Source organism: Coffea arabica, chromosome 4c, assembly GCF_036785885.1.
Source record: "Coffea arabica cultivar ET-39 chromosome 4c, Coffea Arabica ET-39 HiFi, whole genome shotgun sequence".
In the NCBI taxonomy this organism is placed as follows: domain Eukaryota; kingdom Viridiplantae; phylum Streptophyta; class Magnoliopsida; order Gentianales; family Rubiaceae; genus Coffea; species Coffea arabica.
The window spans coordinates 52,048,116-52,071,788 of NC_092316.1; the positions used below are offsets into that span (position 1 = coordinate 52,048,116).

The 23,673-nt window shown below is 36.5% G+C and overlaps 3 protein-coding genes across 3 annotated transcripts; all 3 read left to right on the forward strand.

The window, feature by feature from the left end:
• The first annotated feature begins 3,084 nt into the window (after positions 1 to 3,084).
• LOC113740395 (protein NUCLEAR FUSION DEFECTIVE 4-like) lies at positions 3,085 to 6,906 on the forward strand. Its single transcript, XM_027268018.2, has 2 exons — positions 3,085 to 3,748; positions 5,343 to 6,906. The coding sequence occupies exons 1-2, from the start codon at positions 3,251 to 3,253 to the stop codon at positions 6,534 to 6,536; spliced, it is 1,692 nt and encodes a 563-aa protein (XP_027123819.1). The 5' UTR covers positions 3,085 to 3,250; the 3' UTR covers positions 6,537 to 6,906.
• A 178-nt stretch (positions 6,907 to 7,084) lies between these two features.
• LOC113738394 (protein NUCLEAR FUSION DEFECTIVE 4-like) lies at positions 7,085 to 13,589 on the forward strand. Its single transcript, XM_072046375.1, has 2 exons — positions 7,085 to 7,792; positions 10,986 to 13,589. The coding sequence occupies exons 1-2, from the start codon at positions 7,304 to 7,306 to the stop codon at positions 12,186 to 12,188; spliced, it is 1,692 nt and encodes a 563-aa protein (XP_071902476.1). The 5' UTR covers positions 7,085 to 7,303; the 3' UTR covers positions 12,189 to 13,589.
• LOC113740404 (protein EARLY FLOWERING 5-like) lies at positions 13,450 to 21,902 on the forward strand. The gene is made up of 9 exons (XM_027268029.2): positions 13,450 to 13,589; positions 14,768 to 14,861; positions 17,712 to 17,797; positions 18,555 to 18,604; positions 18,708 to 18,780; positions 18,863 to 18,944; positions 19,033 to 19,460; positions 19,744 to 20,262; positions 21,364 to 21,902. Exons 1-9 carry the CDS (start codon positions 13,509 to 13,511, stop codon positions 21,577 to 21,579), a joined length of 1,629 nt encoding a protein of 542 aa, XP_027123830.2. The 5' UTR covers positions 13,450 to 13,508; the 3' UTR covers positions 21,580 to 21,902.
• Positions 21,903 to 23,673: the final 1,771 nt, after the last annotated feature.

Sequence of the window (23,673 nt, forward strand, 5' to 3'; positions counted from 1 at the left end):
CACTACATGCTAAAGAAAAGCATAATTACTTATATTCCACGTTCATTTTAGAAGTTAGAAATTGAAAAGAGGGTAAGATACACATAAATGTCCTTTTTTTCCTTTTAGATTAAAAAAAAAAGTTGTCTCCGGTTGTTAGCACTTGATAGAGCATGACAGACTCCATATGTTTGGATAGTAAATTTTTTCAAAAAAAAAAAATTCGCTTGTATTATAAATACATTTTTCAATTCATTTTTTTATCCAATCACTTTTTTATCTCACATACATTACATCACAAAAAGTGTTATAGTAATTATTTGGAATAATACTCTATCCAAACAAAGCTAGTTACACCAAAGCAATGACTACGAGGAAAGGGATTGAGGACGAAAATGTTGATGGCCTTTTACTTTGAATTAGGCATGGCCACGGTTCCAGAACCGTCGGTTCTAGTTCTTCAAAGAGGTAGAACCAGAACTGCATAGTTCTGATTTTGGTTCCTTATGGTTCTGATTCTGGTTTCCGGTTTTGTATGATTGTATACAATTTTATTTAATTCCTTATCCTTACCAAATTTAATACGGATATAACAATATATTTAAAATTTCAAATAAAATGTAAAAAAATATATACAAAATAAAGATCATATATTAATTTTATTATTATTCTACAAAGTAAGAAGTAATAAATAGATAATATAAATTTTATGAAAAGTACATTACATTGTCAAATTAAAAAATACATTACACTATCAAATGGTTGCCATGTGTTGACTTTCTTGAGTTGGACAATCATCAATGTTGAGGATTCCATTTGAAGAAATATTGCAAAAAATATTTTTTTGCTTGCTTGATTTTGAAGATGAATTACTACCATCAAAACTTGTCATTTGATAGCAAATAAGCCAAAAAAAAAATTTTGTAAGTAATAATTTAATACTTACAAATTATAATGATAGATATTAGATGAATAGAAAGAATTAAATAATTAATAAAATATATAGAAAGTCCATAAAATTTAAATTTTCTTAAAACCTATTAAACACAACTAATTTTTTTTTGAATTATCTCACTACTTATATTAATTATTTTTAACGGTTCTGGAACCGACGATTCTAGTTCTGGTTCTATCTTTTAGAGAACCAGAACCGGAACCTTTATCCAAGGTTCTACCACGGTTCTAGTTCCATAGTTTTGGTTCCGGTTTCAAACGGTCCGATTCCGACGATTCCAAATGGAACCATGGTCATGCCTACTTTGAAAATAACAATGACCAAGTTTAAACAAAAAAAGAAGGCATGGGACACAATTTGTAGAGGGAGGCCCGCCCAACTCTTGCTTTGGAGGTCATAAACCTCTTAAATTGCATCATTGCCTGCCAGCTAAAAAACGAAGGAAAAGTTTCACTTTCGCTACCTCCGATGAAGGAAGGACCCCAGATGGAGTCTGGTTGACTGAATTGATGATGAAGGTTAGGTTAATCATCTGGCGTGTAACGGTCAATGACTGAATGTTAGATCACTGTACTACGAATAATAAATATCAATCGGCTTTTCACCCTACCAGTCCCAAAAGCACCAACAAAACTTGTCAAAAAAATTTTAAGAAAGCGAAAAAAAAAAGAAAACAACAAGGAACTAAATAGGTGATGTGGCATCACCACTGGTCATAAAACTTTACTGTAATTTTCTGTAAAAATTATAGAAAAAATTTTTGGAACGTGTAAATTTTTAGGTATTTTAAAGTGTATAGTTTAACAATTTTAAAATTTTTTTTGAGATTATTATAGATAAAATTATTTATAAAATTTATAAAACACAAACTTGACAAAAAATTTATTTGCTAAACAAGCCCAAAGATTGACCGGATGGTGCAAAGTTGTGACTTTACAACTAACGGGGAATCTCAAGATCTTCAGTAAACTAATTAAAAAGAGAAAGGATATATAGAAGTTGACCTTTGACAAAAAAATAAAATAAAATAAAAAGAGAAAGGAAAAACCGATGCAGACAACCTACTTGAGATCTCAATATCTTCATTCGATCCAATATACAATTAATTAAAGACAAAGAAAGGGTAGATAGTAGGGTATCCGTGGTCAATGAAGATCGTCACATATTGTGACAAATTTTATGAGAGGTAAGATTCGAACTCTTGACCTTCCGCACCACCAAGTCTAAGAAGGCTTGGGATGAGCGAGAGAATCAAAATATTCGATATATATATATATATATATATATATATATATATTTATTTATATTTTCCGGTATCTCTCAATCTTATTCCAAGCTCCTAATATTTCCAGTTATAGTAACTAGTTTTTAGTCTCCAATGTTTAGTACCTATATAGAATTGGTTCTTAAAATTTTGGCAAAAATAAGTCTGGTCCTAATGTTTAGCACCTTTTGGTTTTTAGTCCCTAAAATTTTGGCAAGAACAAATCTAGTCCAAAATATACACAATTTAAAGCAAATCTAGAACATTTGAAGAATTTTCTTAATTATAGATAGAATTTAATCACGTACAATCATTTGTCCATAAAGTCAATTATAAAAGTAAAGAAGCAAAATAGCCGCTATTTTTAAAAAAAAAAAAGAGATGAAGGACTAATAACTCAAATGCTAATTGATTAACCAGCTCAAAAAAAAATGAATTTTGTTATGTTACAAAATGGAAACCAATTAGAGCGCCTAATTCATCATTCCAAACTTGTTTTCACTCTCCCTCCGTCTCCAAGCAGAAGACCCTAACACCCAATTTTCGGGTATAATTTAACCAAAAAAGTTTTTTAGTTTCTTAGTTAATTAATTACTCAAGTGGAGTTATTCTTATTTTTCTAAGTTAGTCACTTCTTTAAAAAAAAATAAAATAAATTAACGAACACGTGACTGCACGTGACCAATTTCGTCGGTAACTAAGAAAACTCGTCAAATGTCATAAATCGGTTCCAAATTGAAAAAATTGAGGACTAAATTTGTTTTTACAGAAATTTTAAAGACTAAAATGCTTAAGATGCCAAACATTGGTGGCCAGATTTATTTTTTATCAAAATTTCAGGGATTAGAATGCTGTAGAGATTAAACATTGGGTGGGGACCAACGCTGCATTTCTCCGCCAGAAACTAATGCAATCATTCCTCATAACCTTTCTACTACCGGAGTAAAGAGTATAGACCTGCACAAAAATTCCAAGAGTCCAGGACCACATATTTAAACTTTTAGACTGCCCTTTCAAAATTTTCAGAATTCAGAAGCAGAAGCCCGAATTGAATGGAGAATAGCCACCGCCATCAGCACCGCGGCAGCGGCAGCAAATGGATAGCGGCGGTGGCGAGCATATGGATACAGTGCAGCTGCGGAGCATCGTACGCCTTCGGAATCTACTCACCAATCCTGAAATCAAGCCAAGGCTACGATCAGGCCACGTTGGACACCGTGTCAGTGTTCAAGGACATCGGGGCCAACGTCGGGATCATCTCCGGATTCCTTTACTCCGCCGTGGTACCCGACCGGAGAGGGAGAGGGCAAGGGCGGAGCTGGTTACGGCAGCCCTGGGTGGTGATCCTGGCGGGCGTAATCCAATGCTTTTTGGGCTACATCATGATGTGGGCTTCGGTGACCGGAATCATTGACCGGCCGGGGGTGGGATTGATGTGTTTGTTCATGTTCTTAGCAGCTCACGCTCAGACTTTCTTCAACACCGCTAACGTCGTGACCGCTGTTCATAATTTCCAGGATTACAGTGGGACCATTGTTGGTATCATGAAGGTAAATGTCTTTCTTACGTCTTCAATTATTGTTAATTTATTACTACTACTACTACTACATTTTACCTCTGCATGGTTAATTCTACTACTAGTATTTATGTTTGCCTAATATTCCGTCTACATTAAAATGGAGGTTTTTACTTCTTATTAGAGGTTTGTGACCCAAATGCACCAGTATGATTTTTTTTTTTTTTTTTTTTTTTGGGGTACAAGGCAATGTTTTGAAACTCGTACAGTTGATTGAACCGGTAATGTGTTCGGATCGAGGTTTAACCAGTCGGATCGATTCAATCCTGGTTCAATAAATTTTTTTAAAAAATAATAATGTATATAAATATATATGTATAAAATAAGACATGCAATGGACTAATTTAAGACTTTATGGGGTGAAAAGTTTAATATTTTCAAAGAATTTGGATTTTCACAAGTAAAAATTTTAAATTATAAGTTGCAACAAATAAATTTCATCTCAGCATAAATTGTGTCTACCAAATAATCTTAAATTCAACCCAAAATTGTCACAATATTCTAAAATTATACAAAATTCACGTCCATGGGAATTAGATATTATGAGTTTAAATTTTTAATTCACGTTTTTAGAATTTAGAGATTGCAATTATATATATATATATATATATATATATATATATATATATATATATATATATATATATATATATATATATAGAAGTTTGGAATCTGGAGGAAGTCAGGATAATAGAAAACAGAGATGTAAACTTGATGAAAGGCAAAAAATGAGAAAAAAGTGAGTGGACGTGGCATTTAATAATTAGTCTTTAGAATTAAGAAAAATCTATTCTTTTTTTTCAATTTAATAGACAAAAACAAAAAAATGCCGGTTCAATGGTTCAATCCAATTTACATGGTTTTTACCAGTTTTATCCCTTGCCTTTTTTTTTTTTTTCCAAGTTATTTTTTGCTGGATAGTTACGCGGAAACTGAAATTTGGTCTCAACAAAGTTTTGTTTATAGGACAAACTATTGGAAATGTTTATTAAGTTCTGGAATTTTGTCAAGACGAATCAATTTGCGGCATGCCTAATCAAAATCGGTCCATATCCACGTGTATATATATATATATATATATATATATATATATATATATTTAATGCCATTGCTATTGTGACAAAATGCTAAGTTAAGTTTTACAGCTCCTTTTTTTTTTGTGTCTAAACCCAATTTTTTAAAAAAGTTTTTCTTAAAACTACAATAGGCTTGGAAGACCATGGCATCTATTATGCCCTAGTGATCCTCAACCAACGTGTAAAATATATGTAGCATTGACAGAAATTTGAGGAACTAACGTGTAGAATAAAGGCAGTACTCGAAGGAAATTTGAGGAACTAATATATGTACATATTACTTCTCAGCTAACTACCAAAACGTTAAAAAGAAGTATAAAAGTTACTCTCCTATTCTTCCAAAACGTTAAAAAGAAACAAAAGTTAATGTTCTCCTATTCGTCTTTTTTGGGGGTTTTTGGGTTAATTGTTGTCAAGTTGTACATGCATGATCGGAGCTACACAGAGGGTGTATTGAAGAGTCATCATACTCTTGCATTCTTGTCTGGGCAGGGATTTTTAGGTTTGAGCGGAGCAGTTGTAATTCAAGTGTACGACACTTTGTTTGAAGGCAATCCTAGCACTTTCTTGTTAATCCTCGCACTGCTTCCTAGTCTCATTTCCATCTTGCTTATGTGGTTGGTCAAGATTGATGCAGCGCGCACCAAAGATGAGAAGAAATATTTGAATGGTTTCTCTGTAGTTTCCCTGGTCGTTGCTGCCTACCTTATGATCCTAATAATCTTGGAAAGTGCCATCACTTTGCCACTATGGTCTCGAATCATTACCTTTCTTGTCCTCCTTTCTCTGCTGTCTTCGCCCCTGGGCGTTGCATGTAAAGCTCAGAGTGATAGCTCGTTGAACCTCGCGTACTACACATCGTCCGTTGGGACTCCTTTGATGGATGAGGCTGAGCCAATTAAGCAGGAGACAACGTCGTCTCGAGCTGCAAATCCCGTGGATATTCATCCTGATGATGATGAAGTTCAAAGCAAATCCGGCTCTGAGGATATGCTCGACCTTGGAGCGGAGTTAAACCTCTTCCAAGCAATGAGAACTGTCAACTTCTGGTTGCTGTTCGTTGCTATGATATGTGGGATGGGTTCAGGGCTGGCCACAATAAACAACATCAGCCAAATAGGGCAATCTCTTGGCTACTCTACTGTTGAGAGGAGTACTCTGGTTTCGTTGTGGAGCATCTGGAACTTTTTAGGCCGCTTTGGAGCTGGATATGCATCGGATATATTCCTCCACAGAAGAGGCTGGGCAAGGCCTTTGCTCATGGCTCTTACGCTAGCAGCCATGACTGCTGGCCATGTGGTTATTGCTTCCGGATTTTCTGGGAACTTGTTTATCGGTTCAGTGTTAGTCGGCGTATGCTATGGCTCTCAATGGTCCTTGATGCCTACCATTACCTCCGAGATATTTGGAGTACGACATTTGGGTACCATATTCAACACGATTGCTGTGGCCAGTCCTATTGGATCTTACGTCCTCTCCGTTAGAGTCATTGGCTACATTTATGACAGACATGCTACAGGCGAAGAAAATACATGCTACGGCAAGTACTGCTTCATGTCATCTTTCTTCATCTTGGCATCTGTTACTGTCCTCGGATTCCTCGTTGCACTGGCACTATTTTTCAGGACGAGAAGGTTTTATTCCCAGCTTCTGGTTCGATGGTTGAGGCACACTGCAACCCGCTAGAGTTAGATTCTTCTGTCTCGGGTATTGGACAAGAATCCCTGGTTCGTTGAATTCTACTCAGGGATTGGAGTGAATAATATACGGAGTTGAGCAGGGCTTAGCAGCAGCCCAGTTTTGACTAAGGCTGTTTCAATGAATGTTTCCTGTACACAACCTTTAAGAGTTTCAAGAATGGCTTACAGCAGCAATTCGCCTGGCACTTCAACGCTTACAATCAGGTTTCTGTGGCAAATATGTGAATCCTCCACGCCTCAGTGTTTTCATAGAATCATGTATATTTTCTCCCCTTTTTTCACATTGAATGGTTTTTTGTGGGTGATATTTTTTTTTTCTATATATAATTAATGTATTATACTCCAATTGTACTACACATATTTGTTGCATTAAAGCATTTTATCCAGAAATGTCTCACAAAGCTTACCTGCTGTGCTTTTCAATCTATTAACAAAATGACCCACAATCCAGAAATGGCTTTGAAGGTAAAATTGGGGGAAAAAAAAACAAGTGCCAACAACTAGTCCTCCCAACGCACTCCCCTACATCACTTTTCAGTCAACTCATGTGCAACTCTGACGGTATTAGTACATTCCTCCTCCTTCCTTTTTTTTCCTTGGGCCTCCGTTCATTTATTAAAACTCTCGAGTTTCAGCAACAATACATTCTCCAGTAATCTCCACTCCAAATAAAGAAGCTCGCATGGATTTGGATCGAAAAATTTAAGCTTCTCAAAACGGGCAAGGGAAAATTAACCCAAAAAAAAAAAAAGTATGGAGCTTGATTACAATCCGAGTTACAAAACCATAATCAAGAAGAATAAATGGGTTTCCACGGCGGCCAGCATCTGGATTCAATCCACCAGTGGCTCAGCCTACACCTTCGCCATCTACTCTCAAGTCTTGAAAACTAGTCAAGGCTATAATCAGTCGACCCTCGACACTATTTCTGTTTTCAAGGATTTTGGTGCCAACGTCGGGGTGCTCTCCGGCCTCCTATACTCCGCCGTCACCAACCCCCGCCGCAGCAGCAGAATTGGGGGGCCCTGGGTGGTTTTGGCAGCTGGGGCGGCCCTTGTGTTTGTGGGCTACTTCTTCATGTGGATGAGTGTTGTGGGGAATCTGCCGAGGCCGCCGGTGCTGCTCATGGGCTTGTACATGTTGTTAGCTTCTAATGCAACGACGTGTTTTAATACGGCTAATGTGGTTACTGCTGTTCATAATTTTCCTGATTATAAAGGGACTGTTGTTGGCATCATGAAGGTAACAATTTTCTTCTTTCACCTTCATTGTTACCAGCTTTATTTTTTCTTGGTATTGGTTTGGGGGTAATTCATGGAGCTTATCATTCAAAATGTTTGGTTACCTCTGCAGTAGTATGCAATTTGTGTGTTTGTTACTGGAATTGGATTTTTACAATGATGGAGTAAGTGATCATGATGCTTTTGTGCCCAAGCTACTGATGGATACCTGCCTAAGCTCATCGAATGGATTAGGGGCCTTGCTGCTGCTTGTTTCTTATTAAAAAAAAAAAGAGCTTTATGAATGCAGTTTGCTGATAAGTTAACGTTCAATGTGCTAATGAATATTGTTGTACACAGAGGTTGAGAAAAAAGGATGATTTTTTCTGAACAATCTTTTCTGGCCATCTCTGGTTTGTGTAAGTAGTCAGCCCTAGTTCCATAGACGGATGGAAAAAAAAATGGTAGAAGGTCTTTGACTTTGAGCTTCGAGGAGATACAGAGCTTCAAGCCTATACCCCATTACATCAGGAATCTAGAAATGCAGATTTTACTCATATCTGAGAGTGATTTTAGATGCAAATTTATGTCTGTATAGGGCATATAAATCTTATACTGTTTTAGTTTGTGGAACACTGGCGTAGTTTCCCATTGCTTATATCTGGCCTTGGGAGATTTTACCAATACAACTCTCGGTGAAATGGTTTGTATCCAAGCTTGTGATTCCTAAAATTTGATGGAGAGTAAGCACAAAATGAACGGACAAATAGCCAGAGTTACTAATCTAGCTTGAGTCTGTGTGTTAAGGACCGCATTTCTAGTTTGAGTTTGTATTTTAAGCAAACAAAAGAATAATTCCCATGGTAGATTTAGCTGATATGGTGGCAACTACAAGACTATACAGTGTTTAGATAAGAATCGAAGGTATCTGTCGATAATGAAACATACCAATGTATTAAAAGCTATTTGCATCATTCTGTTGAATGAGACCAGACTGCTTGGGGTGGAGGGATTTAGCATTAAGCCCTGAATGCATGCTTATATCGAATTGGAAAATCAGTTGCAAAATTTCAATTCTGAAGGTACTCATCCACTGAGGAGTGGGTAGCTTTTGGCTAAAATCTCTAGATTTGAGGACTTCAAGTGTCTATATTTTATGCCCCAAATCACGGGCAAATGCACCATTATGCTTGGTTAATATTATGATTTTTTCCCCTTTTCCCCATTTTTTCCCACTTTTTCTGCATTTTACGGATAGTTTGGATTTATAATTTTAGGCATGGTTAATGTTTAGTTGAGTGCGGTACTTCTTTTCTCAAAGGGGTAGTTGGTATTATGACACTAAATTAAGAAGTATTAAAAAAAAAGGGTCGGGACTTGGGGCCTTCCACGGGTGTAGGCAGTCCGTAGGGTAATGGTGGTATAACTTTCAGACTCTATCTATGCCTTATCATCAATTTTGATCTAATCAAAATTTAGTGAAGTGTCAAGATGGGGATATGTTTGAAAAAAGAAAAAGAAATTCCTAAAGTAGGCCCTCATCTCTAAGTTGTTTGTTACTGATAATGAGCCAAATGAAGGGATGAATTTGCTCCATCGTTAACCCAATATTTTCTGTAAAAAAAATGGAATTGATATATTAAAATTTCTGTATACTCTTCAAAAGTAAGAGTTCATTTTGAAATGAGCCATTGATTTTATTTATTTATCTTTTGGTTTACTTCTTGTCGATGGAACATCTTAAGGAGTTGCATTTCACCTAAACACAATTAGAAATTCCCTCATACAAATCATCATTTTTTGCTGATGGAAACTTGGTTTAGAAACAAAAATGAATGAGATTAAAGTTCCCAATTCTGATGCTGCTTATAATGCTTTTGGCTATTGCATTTTGATTGGGAAATTTTACAAATGTTAATTTGGTTGTATATTTCAAAACAAAATATGAAAATTTTCTAATTATTTTCACTTTTTGAGGTAAAACGAATTAATCAATAATGATTAGTGCTTTCTTATTGTATTTAGATACATACAAGGTTGTCTCCTTTATGTGAAAACGTCAACTTCAAATATTTATTTCCTTGCTTGCACTTGTTGATGTCCACCCACCGATTTCATGTGAAGCATATTTATTTCGGAGGTCAAATTCACAAACAAGATGTAACTCTAAGCCCATTATCATGAATTGAAATTTTTAAAGGTGCTTGGGATAAATTTGCAAGATAAATTTGATTGAATAAGGCATCCTTGTTCATGAAAAGGATTTTAATATTTCAGCAATATCTGAAAATATTAGGACTATTTAGGCAATTCGAATGCTATATTTCTGATTTGGAACAAGTGTTTAGCTACGTTTACAATGTACATGAGCTGACATCCTGTATAGATACATCTATTTGGACAGACTTTCTGGTTTTATTGGTAATTGAATTGGATTCTGTTGAAAGCAATGATTATGTGGGTGGAATCTACTATTGTGATATGTCTGCTTTGCTTATATTTTGTTGTCTCCTTTTTCTAGTTATTTTTTTGTTGACAACTACCTAATAGCTGAAACTACATCTGAAAAATGTTTTGTTTATTGACCAAACTATTAGAAATGTTTATTAGGGTCTTGAATTTTGTCGTTCCCAATTTGCATAATATCTCAATTTTTAGTTTGAGTAAATTTTTTTTTAATCCAACAGGATTTTCTTGTCGATTATTTACCAGAGATAGAAATTAATAAGGTGGATTGCAGACCTATTCAACTTCTTCTCTTTGGTATTAGTAAAGCTAATGAAAGTCATTTAGGGCAGAAACCAAAAGTGGCTGTTAATCGATATCGACACTTGATCTTTAACAGAGTACCATAACTATATCTTTATAGTTATCATTATTATTTTTTAATGAAACAAGCCACTGCAATATAAAATGTTAAAATTATTTGAAAATTTGCTTCTGCAAGTGTCCATTAACTTAAGCCATGTGTGGACATTATTTTTGGTTTACTTTAACATCTGCAATTAACAAGAAGGCCAGAAACATATACTTTGTGAAAGTTTGGTGGTCTATCTGATGGAAAGAAGTTGACTCGCCAATGGTCTCTAAACCTTGATTTACTTTTTCGCGTCCCTTTCCTTCTCTCTCTCTCTCTTCCTTTTTTCCTTTTTGTTTGTTTGCTATATTTTTTCCAACTTGCAAGACAATACTCTGCTCTCATATTTTCTTTGTAGGGCTTTCTTGGCTTGAGCGGTGCAATATTGATTCAGGTGTACCATACAATTCTCAACGAGAAGCCAACCACATTTATTTTGATGTTGGCACTCTTGCCCTCCATAACTGCCCTTCTGCTAATGTGGTTTGTAAGAATCACTCCAACTAATGAAGTAGGCGAAAAGAAATACCTTAATGTTTTCTCGTTGGCTGCTGTAGTTCTTGCTGGTTATCTAATGGCAGTAATAGTCCTAGAGAATGTCCTTACATTTCGTTCAGCAGTACGAATTTCTACTTTTGTCATACTTATTTTGTTGCTAGTGCCACCTATATACATAGCAATTAAAGCCGAAAAGGAGAAGGCAAGGAGGATTATAAGATCCTTGCTTGAGCAGAACCAATTGGTTTATGATGGAAACCAGTTGGGCAACAATTTCGTGCAGACCAGACAAGATCCTGAGGGCCATCAAGAGATTTCGTGCGATGCTGATGAAGAGATGAATATAAATAATGAAAGGACTGTTCCAGAACGGGGAGAAAATCTGAATCTTTTGCAATCTATCTGCACCATCGATTTTTGGTTGCTTTTTTTTGTTTCAGCATGTGGTATGGGCTCAGGACTAGCTACTGTTAATAATGTCAGCCAAATAGGAGAATCTTTTGGCTACTCCACTATAGCAACAAGTACATTAACTTCTTTGTGGAGCATCTGGAATTTCATTGGGCGGTTGGGATCTGGGTTTGTGTCTGATTACTTTTTGCATGCACAAGGTTGGTCAAGGCCACTGTTCATAACCATCACTCTGGCAACTATGAGCATTGGTCATGCTGTGATTGCTTCTGGTTTGCCTGGTGCCCTATATGCGGGTTTGGTTCTTGTTGGTATCGGCTATGGCTCACAGTGGTCACTGATGCCTACAATTGTTTCAGAGATATTTGGTCCAGCACATATGGGAGCAATATTTAACACTGTCAGTATTGCAAATCCTGTTGGAACTTATATTCTCTCAGTTAGAGTAGTTGGTTACATCTATGACAAAGAAGCGACAGGGAGTGACAACACTTGCATTGGAACTCACTGCTTCATGTTATCGTTCCTTATTATGGCATCAACTACTGTTCTGGCGTCTCTTGTTGGTTTAATATTATTCTTTCGGACAAGAAACTTCTATAGACAAGTTATACTGAGAAGACTTTATATTCCCATCAGGAATCTGGAGTAAGAATTGATGTTCTTTGGCATGTCAAGTTGATGTCTCAAATGATCCATCACTTGGATTTGGTGTCATTGTTGCTGTCCACTGATAAAAGGTACTGTGCCAGATCTCCTTGGTTCATCTATAGACTAGAAGAAATTCACGTTCTCTGAGTTCGAGAAAAATTTAGCATCATCCTTGAAATATTGGTGATTATAAATTCATAGACCTGACCCAAAATTTTCACCAAGCAATTAAGGGCATTCCTGGGCACCTGTCTTTGATGAGGTTGAAGTGCTCATTCGTCGACAGAGCTCGGTTGCAGCAGCTACGCTGGGGGCTGTTCTGCGTGCATGATCAGTTGATGATGTGAATTTGTTCAAGGCGTACGTATGTGCATCAATGAGGTAAACTGCTTCAAGAACCTGGTTCCATCTTCCAGCAAAATTTGAAAGTCCCAAGTAGAAGCGGATCATCTTTGCTAGCACCATCATAAATGAAATTGTGGGATGGATCAGATGCATTCATTCTCTTTGAACTGAATTCCGTCTTCGGTCCGAGACGAGAGGCATCTAGACGATGTTGGGGCAATCCAATGATGAATGAGTTGATTTGGTAGTGCTTGAACATTGCTTGCTGCAAAGTTTGCACGGGTTTCACAGGGAGAGCAGTGTATTCGATTGGATGAGATAAGCCTCTGCATGGAATGTTGCTAGGCTTAGACCATCATTGCATGATGAGCTTGAAAATTGACTGACTGTATTATCATATTTGCTAAGCTTAAACCATCATTTTTATTTTCTTTCTGTATGTTTAACGGACCTCCCAATTATACTTAAAAAAAATGAAAAAAATGAAAAAAAAAAAATTGCCTATCCGTTTAATGACATGTGTTGTGTTGGGCCACTAATCATGAATAAGAGAGACCATTCGTTGATCAAAAGACCAACAGCCTGACCTAACCGGCCCAAGACACATACCCGTCCGTCCACGGTCAAACCCACTGCTTTTCTTTTTCCTAAATTTTTTTGAAACACTGTCCAAGCCCACTTTAAGTCGGCATTCTACAGAACATGGACTGGACCTCTCTATCTGGGCAGGCAAAGTGAATTATTAGTACTGAATTAATGTTCCGATCAGAATCGCAGAAGCAGAATTTAAGAGAGAGAGAGAGAGAGAGAGAAAGTGGCAGCGAAGAGGAAGAAGAAGAAGAAGAAGGCTTTGCAACTTTCATGCTCTGAAGCGACGTCGTCTGGGCAGTGTATACATATACCAGTAGCAAGGAAACTCGCAGAATAAATATACAGAGAGAGAGAGAGAGAGAGAAGGGGGCGCCGGCGCGTAACAATGAAGACGACAAAAGGAGGCAAGGTTATGAACCCTACCGATGCTTACCGGAAAGAGCTTCGCAAGAAGGAGTTAAAACGGGTATGCTATACTATTTATCTCATTCTCTGTATTTGGTTTCATGTAATTCGTTTGTGTAATTTTGATATAGTTTCCTGTGTATTAAATGTTGTCCGCTCTTGTCTTGTATGCATCAAATTTAGATTTTTGTGCTTACTTAGGGTTTTGGTGATTTATGCTGAATTTTTATTTGAATGAGGATATGAATTGGCAAACAAAGAGTAAAAAAAAATATAATAAAAGCTACCTTTTTAATTATTATTATTTTTTTATTCTTAATTTTTTTTGGGAAGTTGTGGTTAATTTGAGTTTAGGAGGTGATAGTGCATTTGGTTTGGTATGAAAATTGAATTATGACTAGAGAAGAAAAGCTGTAAATGGCCGTGTTGGTTTAGAAAAATGTGATAAAAGTGGGACTCTAGTATTGTACGGCTGCTTAATCACTGTTGTATAGGATTAGAATGACAGCAACTTACTATTTTTGTCTTTGTAGACGTTTATGGGGCATAAATCAAGCTAAAATATTCCTTAGATATTTGGGAGAGGTGTAGAAGGTGTGAGGAGGGAGGGTATGTTTTGTAGTTGATCATCCTGCGGAAACAGTACATATTATTTAGTGGCCCAGGCAGGGCGGACTGCTGCTTGTGGAGAGTATCGACAAGCCGGCCTTTTAGACTATCACTAGCATCTAATTGTTGTGCACTGCTAAAGGGGTGATGTGAAGACCAACAGTAGATATGATGTCCCAGAATCTTGATAGAAAGGATAGCGAAGGAGTAATCAGAGTTCAGGGATAGAAGACAAGTTGGGTTCAATTTTCTAGAGGTGCATTTCATTAGGCAGTTTGATAGGTTCACGAACTACATGAGCGAGAGGTAATTAGTTTGAAGTGCAAGATTTAGTGGTCAAAACAACTAAGCAGCAGGATGCAGTGGATTGTTTTGCCGCTAGAAGCTAACTGTAATGTTCTGGCTCATAGTGTTCCTTCAACTTTTTCTAAAGTTCAGTTTTATGCGGTACAATGTTGCATTCTAGCTTTATTCAAGACCTCATAGGATTCGCTATAGATTATGAACACCTGTTAATTGCATGCATAATAATGGCCATCTATGTGCTGGCGCACAAATTCTTCTCTGTAACTTGTTCTTTTAAATATTTTATCTTCTGAAACTCATGTGCTAATTTTGATGCCTATGTAGAACAAAAAAGAAAGGAAAAAGGTGCGGGAGGTGGGGATTTTGAAGAAGGATCCTGAGACACTAAGGGAGCAGATATCGAAGCTGGAAGCCATGAGTAAGTTTGACTGTTCTTGAAATGGAATTGATCTTGAGGAGTGAGACTTTCTTATTTTCTGTTGCAATTCATCTGGGGATTTTAGTGTCATGTCTTTTCTTCTTTTTTTGCAGCAAATTTTAATGGATGTGGGAATAGCTGCATTTAGTTTTCCATGTTGTTTAGTCCTTAAAATGACTATCCAGAAGAAGTCAAATTATAGTAAATACTAATGCAATCCTCTCAATAAAATTGAAATTATTGTGACTTGAGGGGCTTTTGTTTGGCAAGTAACTTTTCCTGCAAAATTGTGTTGATGTAGAAACAAAGAACATTGCAGGTGCTTGGTTCCTCACGGACAATACATGCTGAGTTATTAGTTTCTTTTATTTTAATCATTTCGAAGGTTTTTTTTTCCCCTTTCAACATCTTCGGTTGAGTGGTGGTTGGAACTTCTGAGCTTTTGATAACCATCAGTCGAAGTTTTAGTTGCAATTTAAATACTTCGGCTGTTTAAATCTTTCAAATGGATAAGTTAGACCAAGTTTATACTCCTATGCATGTCAGGAAGATGAAGAAAGGAAAGTGCTGTCATAAATTTACAAACACGCCCTAATTTTAACATCAAGAACATATTAAGTGCACCTGTTGAGTTGTCAGATGCAGGTTATTTGGAAGAGTAGAACATATCTATTGACTACTTAGGTCATAGTTCTTAGTTAAGATATTCACTTCTTCTTCAAGGTCTTCCAATCTCTAGTTCATGTAGGGTGCTGCAGTAATGCAGAGCATGATGCCATACTGTCATTGTCTGGGAAAAGTTGGAGAGTGGCGGAAGGATGAGAGGGAATAAATTTTATTTGTGTGACTATTACTCGGCAAATTTCTTTAAATAATACTAAAAAAATAAAAAGTCCCTCAAATGAGGCAAATGTGAGGGTTGTTCTCCAAATAAAGTTGCTACACCCCTGGTGTGCGGCAACAAAGGAAAATCTGTTTTTTTTAATATATATATTTTTTGAAATAGACACTAAGGAAACATATTTTTGCATTTCGGTCCTTCAAGAAATGCAATTAAATTATTAAAAAACTTAATGTGAGAGTAGCGTGCAGCAACTCTCACTATTTAAAAAAAAATATCTATGTTAGAGTTTTTCCAAATACCAATAAAGGTTCATTTGATTTTCTATCTTTTATGGTTCTTTGATTTTACATTTTTACCTTGATTCAACCTGTAGCAACATGGTACTATATGTCTTTAACAGCAAACAAGACCTCAGCCCCGCTTTATATATATTTATTATTATTATTTTTGGGTCCAAAGTCAGCTGTTAGCTTCTAGCCAGTTGAGATACATATGGATCATTTTGTCATTCAATTTTACCCAGGCTCAAAAGCTCTGGTTCTTGTTAATTAGTTGATAACCAATTGTTAATCCGTTTTACTTGTTACATGTTACAACATGGATATCAGATATTTCCAATCTGAGTTCTTATGTGGATTAAAAGTGGAACGAGATAAACCTACACAGACACACTAGAATAGAGTTCATTATTCAGGGTTGATAGTTTTGCTGCAGGCCGTCTTCCAATTTTTGATCAATACATAAATTCTCTTTTAAACCAACACAAACACACTAGAACAGAGCTCATTATTCAGAGTTCGTGCAGTAATTTTGCTGAGCATTTCTTGCTCATATTTGATTTCTTTTTGCAGGATGAGAGGTCTGTAAGGTAAGGCTTAAATTGTGATAGGGTCGTCAAAAAATATCACAATTAGAGTTCTTTTTTTTTTTTTCGGTTTTCATGGATGGGAATAGTCCTCAATTGTTGATGCTCGAATATTTTTTAAGTATTTAATTTTTTGTAAATTCAGTGTTATAATCATAGTATATACCCTATTTTTCGTATTTCCAAATTAGATAAGCCTTAACAAGATTTGGGCTCAGGCCAACGGCAACCAGAGCAAGATCTAAACTCTTTCACATACTTTCGTTTTTTATGAAAATGTATTATGGCAGAAACTTAGGAGGATTATTTCTCATTTCAAATTTCCCCAACATTATTCAGTCACTTGGTTGTTTAACACAAAAAAGAAAAAGAAAAAACAGTAAGATTTTTTTTAAAATTGTGAAAGTTTCTAACATAGATTTTTTTAAAAAAAATTGTGAGATAGTTTGCAGCAGCTCTCACATTAAATATTTTAAGTTAAGGACTGAAATGCAAAAATAAGTTTTATTATTTCCAAAAAAAATTAAAAAAAAAAGAAGATTTTCCTCTGTTGCTGCACACCTGATGTGTGGCAACTTTATTTGGAGAACGACCTCCACATTTGCCTCATTTGTGGAACTTTTTATATTTTTAGTATTATTTAAAGAAACTTGCCACTATTACTCATTCAAAGAAAAGCCAGACGATACAAGTTTGATCATATCTAGTTTACAAGCTTCATTGGGGTTTCCTACTAAAGCCCTTTGATAAAGACTTGCTGTTTAGAAATATCTGTTTCTGCAACTATGAAACAATATTGGGCTACACTTGTTGGTTCATACTTGGATTTAATATCTTCTACTCCCAAATCAAAAACGCATTTTTCAGTGGCTGTGGTGGTTTAGTACTTTGTGTTTCTTTCGGTCCTATGTGCTTCTTGTTTTGAAGTTATATCCTTCTTAAACTCTTGGCAATTTCTAGTTGATATTCTTTTCCATGCCTTTTCCTTTTTGGATTTCTGGGGTTTTCAGTGTTTGTCTTGAAAAAGTATGCAGTGTTGGTCTTTGTTTTAGCCATGTCAGTGTATTTCAAGGTCCTAATAGCTTTTAATTGATTAAGTGCCTTGGCAGTGCCCTAAAATGCTTTACTGTACTCAATGCAGAAGCAGAAGGTGCTCTGGATAAAGCAAGAAAACACAAGAAGAGACAACTTGAAGATACACTAAATCTTGTTCTGAAGAAGAGAAAGGTGATGTTTCCTTAGGCATAGCATATGTAGTTTTCCATTATTCTGTTCATTGGAGCATTTATCTTGTCTCCGAGCAATAAATCTTCTTCTTTGACAGAAGATGGTATATTTATTTGAAACATGGATACGAAGTAAAGTGCTTCAGTATGTAAATATTGATTTTTGATATAGTCATTACATGATAAATTCTATAGCTATGTTTTCATTCAATTGCTTGGCCGGGGTTTCTTTTGCCCTTCCTTTTGCCTCCAACTCTCCGCCCACAATGATAAAGCAAATAACAAATTTTTGGTCAAAAGAAAAAAAAAAAGGAAGCCTGGCAGGGGTGCTAGGCACCACTTCTCTTGCAGCCTGTCCTGCCCAGCACTCTCCTTCCCAGAAAAGAATGACAAAAGGAAGGCTGAGATAACTAAATCCTAATGAGGTCAGTCTCTAGGCAAGTGTTGTCAATGTTCCTTTAAGTTGTTCTTACACTCTTTGAGCAGCACAAGTTTAGGGGACGCGAGAATATAAAATGGAGAAGAAAGTATAACAAAAGAAGCCCCCTGTTATGCTCCTGACCGTTTACTCAAGATAAGAAAATGGTCATCTACGGATTTGTTGCACTACTTCATTGGTTTGTTATTTATTTTGCACTGCATTTGAAACTGTCAATTCGTTCCATGTCAAGCAGATGTTGCTGAGTAGTTTGTTTAACTTTTTTGTTTGACTGGTGATTTACATATATTGAAGAGTGTTTTTTACATTCTTGGGGCAGGAATATGAGGATAAAGCAAAGGATAAGGGTGAAACGCCAGTGATGTTCAGGTGAAGACATTTTTCTCGTGACCTAACATTCAAGTTGTGAAGTTTGAATTTTTCCTGAATGCTAAACTATTCAAACTAATCCCTTGAATTATCTCTGCTGCAGCCATTTGGGACCTCCTCCTCGTAGGCGCTCCGCTGCAGAAGAGGAAGAAAGAGCGAAGCACCCGAAAGCTGAAGTAGTTTCTTTCTTGAACCAAAATATCTTATATGTTAAAATTTAGCTCTTCATCTGTCTCATTTGGCTGTCAATTGGTGCAGGATTCAGTTTACTATCACCCTACACTAAATCCTACAGGAGCTCCTCCGCCTGGAAAACCTCCCATGTTTAAATCATCTGTAGGTGTGTATTTCAGTTTCTATTTTCTTATGAACATGCTGTTGCTCTGTCTGTCTGTGTGCATCTAATAGTTATATATTTTGAACTACAGGACCTAGAATACCATTGTCTGCAGCCACATCAAGTGGTGCTGCATCTTCTTCAAAATCAGACTTGGATGATGCTGCTTTACCCATTCCTCCTCCACCTCCACCTCCACCTCTGCCTCGTACTGGTGACATGGACTCTGGTGATGCCTCCGAATTGCCTGCATCTTTGCCATTGCCACCTCCCCCACCTGTACCACCAAAGCCTCCAGTAACAGACTCCGGTACTTTGTTGCCGCCTCCACCTTTGCCACCACCACCACCTCCTCCTGGACCCCCTCCAAAGGACCAAATGGCTATCCGTTCATCACTCCCTCCACCCCCATCTCTCCATCAATCTGCTCAACCTCCACCTCCTGGAACTGGTGGAAGTGAGACGGAGAAAAGCCAGTTTGCAAAATCTGATGATCAAGCTTCACGGGATCCATTTCAGGTATGTTCTCTCTCAATCTCTCAGAATATGTATTGGGGAAGTATTAGAAACATAATCAAACCATTATCTTTGAAATTTGTGAAAAGCATTGATAAAGAGTTTTGGCGTGCTTGTCCGATTTCATTGAGAAACGTGAAATGGAAGAAAAATTTGTAAATTGTAATCTTTTACTTGAACTTTTGTCACACTGGACATTACATTCATTTTCCTGATAGCTGATGTTCATGGACTGCTTTCTTGTGGTTTATGTCTATTGACTTGAAGTATTTGTTTCCTTTTGCAGGCAACAGCAACACTTCCCCCACCTCCCCCTCCTCCACCAATGGGTTTGGCACCAAAGATGGTCAATAATCAGTTGGAAGGCATATCTTCTGAATCTGATGCTAATAATCCTGGTTACGATCTGTCAAAAATGATTCCACCTCCACCTCCACCTCTGAGGCAACAGCCTCCACTGCCAGGACCTGCCATGGCTCCACCATTGCAGCCTGATGTTTTACCTCCAGGAATTTCACGATTTCCCCCACCCCCACCTCCAACAGATATGAGGCCTGCATTGCCTGGCAGCGGAATTGTTGGGCAACCTGCTCCACCTGGTGTTATGGTCCCAGTTATTGCAAGACCCTCTTTTGGACCTCCACCAATGATGAGACCACCACTTCCACCTGGTCCCTCACCTATTCCACAAGATGACCCTGGTGCTGGACTACCTGCTCCACAGAAACCATCATATGTTAAATCTGCTGCATCAACTGTTGTTAAAAGACCCCTAGCACAGCACACACCAGAGCTGACAGCCATGGTAAGTTAACATCTTTGCTTGTGTTGTGCATTTGCATCTGCAGCATTTGCTTTGAAGTAATTATTGATCGCTGGTGATATGTCACTCCATTTATTTATCTATTAATATTTGAATAAGTATGTAATTTTGCCTGATGCAAATTGGTTGAAGAATCCATGTTTGGAAGAACTATCTTTAATTGAGCTGTCTGATACAACAACAGCTACAGAGGTTGAAATACAACGAAATTCTAGATTGTAAGAATAACCAATCATATCGTATCCATAAAGTGGCAATCACTCATTTGGCACAATCTGTAGAACTATCTTTAATTGAGCTGTCTGATACAACAACTCACATCTCCCTCTTATGTGGCTCCAAAATACTTGAAATTTGTTACTGAGCCAACTTCTTTTAAGCCATTGCATTTTTAGGCCAGAAGTTTCCCTTGTATTACTTTGTCAAAGCTGTCCAGGCTCTTGCTTTCCTGTTTCTTGTTATTAGCAGTCTGTTTTATGTCATCCCATAGATGATGTATTTGGTCGAAATTCAACATGCTAAACTATCTAGTCCACTTGTGCCGTTTTATGCTTGCTTTTGCATTTTGTTGCTTTTAACTCTCTCTTATGTGTTTGCTTCTTTTCCTGTATTCCAGAGATCGATCTCAATTTTGGCTAAGCTTTTTTTCCCCCCTTCCTAATGCAAAAATGTGTGGTGACGCTATTGCTGGTAATTTGATTTGTCGACATTGGTCAATTGAATGTGGATCAGTCTGCTCCTGCACATCATCTAATTAACTTGATTTAAGATATAAATGGGTGTTCATGGTCTGACTTTCCTTGTCATACAGCTTCATATGTAACAGGGTAGTTTGGTGCTGTAAACACAATTTTGAGTTGATATCATATAATCTAGCCCTTGTCGGTTAATCAGTGGAGTGCCTACGTTCCCCCACAAAAAAAAAAACATCCTTGTTGTATATGAAATATGATATTCTTGCAGTCTTCAGTGGAAGAATATGCCATCTTGTTCCTGATGATGTTTAGCAACCCCACTTATATCAATTGCCAACTTTTCTTCCATTTTCCTTTATCTCAGAATGTTCCTGCGTTCTACTTGCAGGTTCCTGCTTCTGTTCGCGTCAGAAGAGAATCTGCAGCACCAAAAGCAAAGCCAAAGCCATCAAATACGACACCAGTGAACCACGCAGTGGCAGCTCCAGCTGAGACAAAGCAAGAATCAAGTGGCTCATCATCCGCACCGAAACCACAGAGCATTGACGACTCCTACATGGCATTCCTGGAAGACATGAAAGCACTGGGTGCTCTAGATAGTTGAGCTGATTCAGCCATTTAAGGGATCAAAAGGAAAGAAGACAAACTAGAGTAGACAAACATGGGCTGTTAATTCAGTCAACGATAAACTAGCATTAATGGAGGCATATTTTTTTTTCTTTTTTCCTTCCCCTACCCCTCTCCCCCCCTAATCCCTCCCTCTCCCCAAATTCGGCGCGTTTAGGTTTGAACCTTGGTCTGTCAAGTGAGACATCAAGTTACTCGTCTATAGCCCTAACGACTATTGGTCAATTATATTAACTTGCGCTTCTTAATTTAATTAGTATGAAAAAGATGTCTATACTCACGGGATGGAGGAGTATTTCATTCGTTGAGCATGCTACCCATAGCAATAAAAAAAGTTTTATTTTATTTTCTAAGTATTTCAGTGGCACGAGACAATCCAAGGTTGGAAAATAAAAATGAAGCGAAGTTGCATATTCAAAATTTTTTATCCTAAAAAAAAATTAAGTTTCTGTCAACAAAATAAAAACATGGTACTTGTGAATTGTATATTTAACTAAAGGGTATATTAGATAATTTACAAATAAGATCGATGGAGTTAATTTCGAAGTTAGTAGACCCAGACGGTCAAAAGGGCAAATTCCCAAATAAATTTGTTTGAGGGGGTGAGGTGCAAATTGACTCCACGTATCCTGTATGAATATGTTTTATTCACTTAAAATTCGTAACGGATCTTCTGTCCCATACCCTGTGCCACTCTCGGTCCCACTTTTTATTATATTGCTATTTCTCCTACATAAACATCATGTTTTAGTTTTTTTTTTGTTTCCTTAAGATTCAATAACTATTAATTGAATAAAAAATAAATACAGCAGCTTAAAATAAGCAATATATAATAGAAAATTAAAAAATACAGTAGAAAATTCATAAAAAATCTCATTTTTTATGCATTTTGATTTTTTGAGTTTGTTAAATTTTGTGTATAACTCAATTAATAGTTATTGAATCTTAAGGAAACAAAAAAAAAACTAAAACATGATGTTTATGTAGGAGAAATAGCAATATAATAAAAAGTGGGATAGAGAGTGGCACAGGATGTGGGACAGAAGATCCGTTGCTCTTAAAATCTACAATGAACAATTTAATAGTAAGGATTCCCTTTGTAAGAAACAAATATAAGCATATACTAAGGAGTCCAAACTCCAATAAGTAAACATATATTCTATTTTTTTTTTACAATACTTAATTTGTCTATGACTTCTTCAAATTTTATGGGTTTTTTTTTTTTTTAATTCTTTCTGGTTGGCATACCGGGACCTCGATTGGATTCCCTTCCATCTAGTCTTCATTTATCTGTTTATTAAATTATATCCTACTTATTGAAGCTTTAAAAACAGGTAGGTCCAGACAACATCTCCTGCCTTAATCTATTTGTTACTAATTACACTTGTGAAAAACTTTGGAGTTGGTGAGAACATGCGGCCATCAGCTTTATATTGGTCAGCAGATTGTCATACTTGTTGTGTTCAAAAATCAATTTCACTCGGAAATTTCGGGTTGGACCTGAAACATAATTTCAATTTACTATTGTAGTTTCTGATAGAACCAATTTCGTACAAGGCTAATTGCATAATCAAGTAATAAAAATCTCGATAAAATAATCCCAAATTAGATCTGAAATAAATTAAAACACTGTAAAAGTATTTTATCCCAAACCAGATCTAAAATAAATTAAGATACTATAAAAATAGAAAATAATGTAATATATCTTTTGTCCAAATATAATAATTCCAACTTCACACAAGTTAAACAAATTCATTTATGATTAAGTGGTTAATGCCTTTGGGGAAAAAAATAACTTAGTTTAGTTAGATAAAATATTTTTATATTTATTAAATTATTTTTAATTCATAAACGAATTATCGGGTCAACCTCTCGGTGACCTGAATTCAACTTTCTTTTTTTTTTTTCGGGTTCATTAGGTTTGACTCGATTCTGACCCCAACTCGTGTTATCTCAACCCAAATCCATTAATTTCGTGTTAAGTTTGTGTCATGTTTTCAAATTATGTCGAAAATTGCCGCCTCTACTTGCACCACAAAGTAAACTTCTTGCCTCATTGATGAGCATGTCA